The sequence below is a fragment of the Oratosquilla oratoria genome, chromosome 2 (genome assembly GCF_046742065.1).
Source record: "Oratosquilla oratoria isolate Oo_2021 chromosome 2, ASM4674206v1, whole genome shotgun sequence".
Lineage (NCBI taxonomy): Eukaryota > Metazoa > Arthropoda > Malacostraca > Stomatopoda > Squillidae > Oratosquilla > Oratosquilla oratoria.
This window is the reverse complement of record NC_134778.1, coordinates 21,213,235-21,220,444: the sequence shown is the minus strand read 5'-3', so window position 1 is coordinate 21,220,444 and position 7,210 is coordinate 21,213,235. Positions and strand designations below refer to the sequence as shown.

General features: G+C 45.7%; 2 protein-coding genes across 2 annotated transcripts; both read right to left on the bottom strand.

Moving 5' to 3' along the window:
- Positions 1–2,559: 2,559 nt before the first annotated feature.
- LOC143034650 (general transcription factor II-I repeat domain-containing protein 2-like) lies at positions 2,560–3,087 on the bottom strand. Its single transcript, XM_076201011.1, has one exon. The coding sequence runs from the start codon at positions 3,085–3,087 to the stop codon at positions 2,560–2,562; it is 528 nt and encodes a 175-aa protein (XP_076057126.1).
- A 310-nt stretch (positions 3,088–3,397) lies between these two features.
- Positions 3,398–6,275, bottom strand: LOC143034640 (general transcription factor II-I repeat domain-containing protein 2-like). Its single transcript, XM_076200999.1, has 4 exons — positions 6,203–6,275; positions 4,579–4,676; positions 3,938–4,381; positions 3,398–3,793 (listed from the first exon to the last, which is right to left on the bottom strand). The coding sequence occupies exons 1-4, from the start codon at positions 6,273–6,275 to the stop codon at positions 3,398–3,400; spliced, it is 1,011 nt and encodes a 336-aa protein (XP_076057114.1).
- Between the last annotated feature and the right edge of the window lie 935 nt (positions 6,276–7,210).

The window sequence follows — 7,210 nt, the reverse complement described above, 5'->3', positions numbered from 1 at the left end:
GACGACACCGACCAACTCAGCAGCCACAAAACACTAGACAGGACACATTAAGACGAATGCGTCGAAGTGTAAAGCTGTATACTTGTAGTGCAACACGAACAACGAAACAATCATCGAAAACCCTCTCACAGTAAACAGCCTACACATTCCAGATAAAGGCCAGGCCACCGTGTTGGGTAGCACGCTGGATCGTGGTTTGACCTGCGGACCACACTTCAGCATCCAGAGTGCAAAAGCTAAAGCTACGCTGGAAAAGCTAAGGCGTTTCTCGGCTGCGTCCATGGTCATTAAACGTCGCCTATACTTAGCAATGGTCAGACCGATATTGTGCTAGTTTCCTGGGCTGAGCTAGATGGTATACGGTTCAAGCAATTACTCCCATCAGAGCCTTCAGAATGTCGCTCTCCGATTTATCACGGACACGAATTGGAACGACTTAAGAACCTCTGAAACACTACACCACGTGACCAATATTCGTTCATTAAACCAACACAAGCACACACTGCTCACCAAACACCTTGAAAGACTTCACGACAGACATGAACACCTGATACGCCACATCACACCAAGGGCACATTTTATAGAGTTCCTGTCATTCACACCGTTCCTTCCACCGGTGTATACGGTGACCAGCTGTTAACGTACCCTTTTACCAGTTTAGACTGATCGTAACCAGACGTGCCGCGATGTGCTGGGTCCGGTCTGACTGAGCACCGCGGACATGAGTCCGTCTGGACTAGACTGGGATCAGTCATCGCTGTATAAATTCATTCATTTTGTGTGCTCTAGTCATGCTTCTCTTCCTCTCGCCGACAAAACGGCTCCGCTAATTTAGGAGATCTGTTTTGTCGGCAGGGGACAGGCTATGACTAATACATTATATTATGATATAATCCATTTCATGTACACCCGGATAGAGGCAGCAACCCTCCTTGCGTGGCTCACACATACAAGTACATCGCAAACAAGAAACACGACTACACACACAAATATCTATATACACTTTCTCTCCTACTGAAATTAATTGCATTTCTAACCTCTTCACCTACTGCATCTTCTCATTTCAGTTTACTTACTACTAAAGAACTTTCCATCTTTCTGATTGTCCCTACGATTTAGTCTCCGACTCCTTTCCTAACGTCGTTGGTTGAGATCTTGGTTAATAAGCATCACAAAAAGGAATCCCCTTACAAATATTGATGCAAGCCTCGAAGTCCAAAGACTCTTGCCCATGCCTCTTGAGCCGCAATACAGAACCTTATAGATACCCCTAAAAAGCGCTCAGTGGCAATAGCCCTCTTTTATATACAATTATCTTTTCATTTCCCTATAGAATTCTCCCACAAATACCAATCACGCGCAAGCTGTTTTTTTTTTTTTTTTTTTTTTTTTTTTTTGTAGTTCATAACCAACTCCCTCCCTGAGGATGACCGAGTCAGGTCGAAAGACGTCCAGTAGAGTATTAGAGATCAATAGTTCAAAATTCCCTTTTGGACTTCTTGAGACCTTCGGGTTGACCTGGATAGTGACCTCACTTAGTAGCTTTATTTACCACGTGTTATGCCCAGGATTAGATGTATAACACACTGGAAGGGCACCAGGATTACAAAGGTATTTCCCCATTCCCTCTAGATTAGGTTTTCTAGATTTAGGTACTAATATGTTATTTTCCTGTTTAACAACAGCGACTTTATTCAGCCAAGGGAAACACTTTTCACAGAGAAGAGATATCAATAAAATCAGGGAAATCCACAGTAATAAACTGCCAAGAGAATGCGTTTATCTTCAACTCAGTAATAAAAAAGATATTAAATACCTCGTCAAGGTAACGTTCTTTCGATCATCTGTTCAGAATCAACTCAAATCTACTCAACCCAATTCCATTTCTCAGTAGAAATTATTCAGGGTCCATTGTAATTCTAAACAGAATGTCAATGAGATATTTTCTGTTCAGCAGCCGTAGCCCGATTAAAGAACGATTTGTGTTCGTCCACATTTGGAATATGCTGTTTCCGTATGGTCACCGAATCTCATTAAATACATTGACAGATTGGAAAAAAGTACAACGGTGAGCCACAAAACCGATTCCAAATATAAAAAATAAATCATACGAAAATCGACTAAATCATATGAATCTGTTTTCCCTAAAAAAGCGTAGACTCAGAGGTGACTTGATACAGGTCTTTAAGATTCTAAAAGAGACTGAATCAAAAGTGACTAAATTTTCACACTGAATGAGGGTCCAACAAGAAATAATGGTCTCAAACTCTCAGTAAATAGATTTAATTTGGAAGTAGGTAGAAACAATTTCGCCAACTGTGTAGTTAATGAATGGAATAAACTTCCTGCAGAGGCAGTGCAATGTAGTTCAGTTCGAAGCTTTAAGATTCGTTTAGATCAGGGGCGGGCAACATTTTCAGAGTGAGGGACCAGATGAGACTTTTGGAAGGAGGCCGCGGGCCGGAGTGAAAAACGAAATCCCCAGAATTAATCTATTTTGTACAGTACATTGAATACAATGAATAAATTATACAAGAATTGCATTGAACACCCTACAAATCAATGAGACTGCTGGTGTTGTTTGCCATGAAGAAGTATTTCCATATCTGGCTCGATGTTTGAGGTAGACAACAGAATAATGTAATTGAGGTGGTGGTCTGAGAGCTGGAAGCGAAGGTGAGACTTCGTGTACTTCATTTTGGAGAAGAGCTGTTCGCAACAGTAGGTGCTGCCGAACATGGCCACAATGCGTTGAACATGCGCAATGTATTTTTGAAAATTGTTAGAAGGGAGGACGATGTTGCGGCAGAAGGACAACGGAGAAGAGGTGCAGAACTTCGCCCTCATTTCATCGTTGCACTGCAGCTCCACCAACTCCATCAGCAGGGAGGCAGGGGCGTCTTCCACGGGGAAGTCAAAGGGAGCAGTGAAAAGCTTGAAGTCCGCTACCAACACTCTGACTCCTGCAAAACGGGAAGCAAATTCCTTACGCAGAGAGAAGACAACACTAACGCAGGTGTCCGGGTCCACGTCGTCAGGGGCACAAACAGCCAGGTGAGGAAAATGCACAAACTGGCCAGAAGTCATTGAGCCTCCCACAAGCGCAGCTTGACCTCGAAGGCAGTGATGTACGCTTACATGTCTGTCACGAGAATATCTTTGCTTTGCAGCATCATGTTGAGGGCGTTCAGGTGCGCCGTGATGCTCGTCAGCAGGGCCAGGCAAGCTAGCCACCGCGGATCAGAGTATTGATCATCGTGGGGAAGGTTATTCTGACGTAGGAAGGTGGCAATCTCCTGCTGTAGGTCGCACAAAGGAGACAGCATGGCCTCACGACTCAGCCAGCGTACTTCACAGAAGTAGAGCAGGCCGTTGTAGTGCACGTTCACCTTGTCCATCAGTACCTGGAACTGACGGCGGTTAAGGCTGCGGGAAAGGATGGAGTTACGACCTTCACCACGACAGACATGACATCAACGAGGTTGGCAGACTTGGCGCACAGGGACTCTTGGTGGATGATACAGTGCATCATGTTAATGGACTGAGTGTATCCGGCGGCTTCACAGTGGCACACTAGCAGCGAAGCGGCGCCCTTCTTCTCCCCAACCATCGCCGGGGCACCGTCGGTCGTCACGCATACAAGACGGAAGAGGTCCAGGGAGTGCTGATCAACACACTGAAGCACAATGTCGCAGATGTCTTGCCCAGTGGTGGTACCGCGCAGCGGGACAAGCTGGAGGAATTCCTCGCACACCTGGAGGTCAGTGGTGACGCCGCGGGTGAAAACGGCCAGCTGGACCGTGTCATTTGTGTCGGTGCTCTCATCCAGAGCGAGGGAAAAGGCGACAAAGTTCTAGCTGCGTGTTTTGAGTGAGTCGTACACGTTGTCCGACATATCCTCGATACGACGACGAACAGCATGGGACGAAAGGCTCACGCTCTCAAAGGCAGAATGCTGCTCTGGACAGACGGAGTCCACTACAGCGAGGAGGCATTCCTTGATGAAGTCCCCATCCGCGAATGGCTTCATTCGGCGAGCAAGGATGCGGGAGACTTCATAACTGGCGCGCGTCACCTTTTCGGCCTCAGCATTCTGCTTGCGGAAGAGCGAAGTTTGTTTCTGCAGGTTGCCTGATAGTCTAACGATGGCGTCCTTCCTCTCGGCGGCAGACATCGACGCAAAGTTTGACGATCGGTGCTCTGTCTCCCAGTGGCGGCGCACGTTGTACTCTTTTAGGACAGCCACAGTCTTCAAGCATATGAGGCACTGGGCCTGTCCAAAGCGCTCGATGAAGAAGTACTTCTCCCACTCAGGGTTGAAGGTCCGATGCTCGAGGTCCACTTTCCTCTTCTTAACACGCTGGGTCGCAGACATGATGAGCTGAAAAGGAAGAAAATGAGGTATATCAACAATGAATAAGCGAAATAATGGTGCATTGATTGTAAATGTACGTCATCTAATTTAAATATAATTAATTAGTAGCTACATAATTTTAGTAGTTGTAATTGATTTCTATAAGAAATAACTGTAATTGAACTGTACTGACCAAAAAGCTTACGTAGCCTACCTTGTATAACGTGAAATTCTAACGGACACTGACCACTGGCGTCTGGCAGCTCTGGCAGTGGTAGGATCATAGACCGTGCAGTGAGGGGCAGAGTTGCCAAAACAGTATCTGCCAGAGGATGTTGTTTGGCAAATTTTAATTACATGATTTTAATTACATGACTGTCCGATCTGAACGATAAACTGAGGACACCGTCCAATATATCACACAGAAGGTTTGTGAGAATTTGAGAAGTTGACAAATGACGACTTGAACTGGATTTGAAGCTTGAATTCGATAATACACGGTTGACGAGTGTTGAATATGATAGTTGACTTTGAACTAGATTTGAAGAATGAAATTTGACGATTGCCGGCGACAAAATATTCTCAAGAACGATAATGTTGAAATTGACTTTATAAATCCAATATTTCCAACAACTACCAAGTGTTTTTTTCTCGAACCTTCGATATCTTCCAGTGAAGCCAGTTTGGTATGTCAGACAAGACAATCATGCTTAATGAATAAAGTTATTTCGTTGACTGTATTTAATTAAACATTCAAATTCTAACATTTCATATTCAAATAAATTTGTGTTTGCAATTTTGAAACTCCCCATTAAAAGTTGAGCAGAATTTAGTGTAAACTTTGGCTTTTTCTAGTACTTCGCTAATCTGATCTAGTTCTTCGCTAATCTGATCTAGCTTAAATTACATATACTTCTACTCCATATTATTACTGTTTTCATAAGTATTTTATTTTCGTACTACTACTACTACTACTATGTCAGCGTGGACATTTCGTCCGCCGCTTCCACGTGGTTCGACCCGAGATGGAAGCTTGCAGCCGGTCTGGCGCGGTCAGTTACCTGAGCCCAGGCCGGGGAGATTGACCACAGCGTGAGGTCATCCCTACCTCCCAGGGGCGCCAACTAGACCGGGAAATTGGCGGTCATTGCTGCCGCGCATGCGCAGATTGAACTCCTACCACTCTCCCCCCTTCCAGATCTACAGAGGGAGGGCATGAAGGATCTTAATGACACTATTTCGTCGGCCACCGTCTGCGGCGGTCCACTTCTCCTCTTCCTCCTCCCAGTTCTACAGAGGGAGGGTACTCCAGGAGGAGGACTCAGCGCACGACTCAGGGCACGTCCAGTCCTGTAGGAGGACGTAGCCACCGTCTATCACGAGGAGGAGATCGACACTCAAGGAGGAGGACACAGGAGATCGACACTCAAGGAGAATAGGACACTTCGGCCGAACTGCAGAGCCGAGGAAGGTGGTTTGTGTATTTTACATTATATACATATATTATATATATTTATAATTAGTAGACTGTGTTACACATCACACTGGTGATATTTATATTGTGAGTGATAGATAGGATAGTGTCTGGTGTTAATCCTCAATAAAGACACATCTTGGTGTTGTCGTGAGTTTTACTCTCTTGCCTGATTCTCAATAACATACCGTGTACATACCTATTTGTAGCCCCCCCCCCCTATGACACTGGCGCCCGAACAGGGACTCGGTTGAGAAAGAGAGAGAGAAACACAGAACTGCTGGACAAGTGAAGTGTGCATGATTAGTATAAGCACGTCCACCCAGTTGTTGGATTAACCCGAGCGGTATTCAACAGGACCATACGCGACGTACTCCACGATGTGCCCGGCACAGAGGTATTCGTCGACGACGTCTTGGAGCACACGGAGTCATTCGAGGAGCACATGGTAGTGCTAAGGAAGGTACTAGAGGAGCTATCAGTAGCAGGTATGACTGTCAAACCCTCTAAAACTGAGCTCGGCCAGACCGTGATCCAGTATCTGGGCCACACAGTGGGAAATGGTAAGTGTGGTTACCAAGAGGACAAGGTGAAGAAGATTAAGGAGGCCCCGACCCCTACGACGAAGAAACAAGTGAGGGCCTTCGTTAATCTTGTGGGCTACTATCGGCAGTTCATCCCCGAATTCGCCGCGGTAGCACCGCCGCTGCATAACCTTCTAAAGAAGAATGCACCGAACAGAGTAAGTTGGGGAGAGACAGAGGAAAGGGCATTCCAACAACTAAAAACACACTTGTGTAATACACATATTTTGCAGTTTCCAAACCCCAGCAAGCCATTCACGCTACGAACCGACGCATCCCAGGACGCCGTCGGAGCAGTTCTACTCCAGGAGCAGGACGGATGGATGTACCCGGTAGCTTATCACAGCAGGAAGTTGCGGGCGGGAGAGAGGAACTACAGCACTATCGAACGTGAGTTTTTGGCTGTGGTAGATGGGATAAAGAAATTCCAATTCTATCTATACAGAGGTAAGTTCGCCTTGGAGAGGGATCATTTGCCGTTCGAACATTTAAAACTGTTCAAGACGGCCAACGCTAGGCTTACCAGGTGGGGACTATACTTGCAACAGTTTGATTATAAACTGACATATGTTAAGGGGAACGAGAATGTAGGGGCAGACTGATTGCCCAGACTTGGAGAACATTAGTTGAAAAAATACTGCAGTATCTTTTTGTCCCCAGATTCGGAGGAAGAAGACAGCATTTTTTATGTATACAGTACACCACATTTTCATACACACGCACAGGCACACATTCGACATTCGTATGTCATGCCCCATTGGCCAGAGAAAGCCACAGCACCTCGGAGGAGTTTTCCCT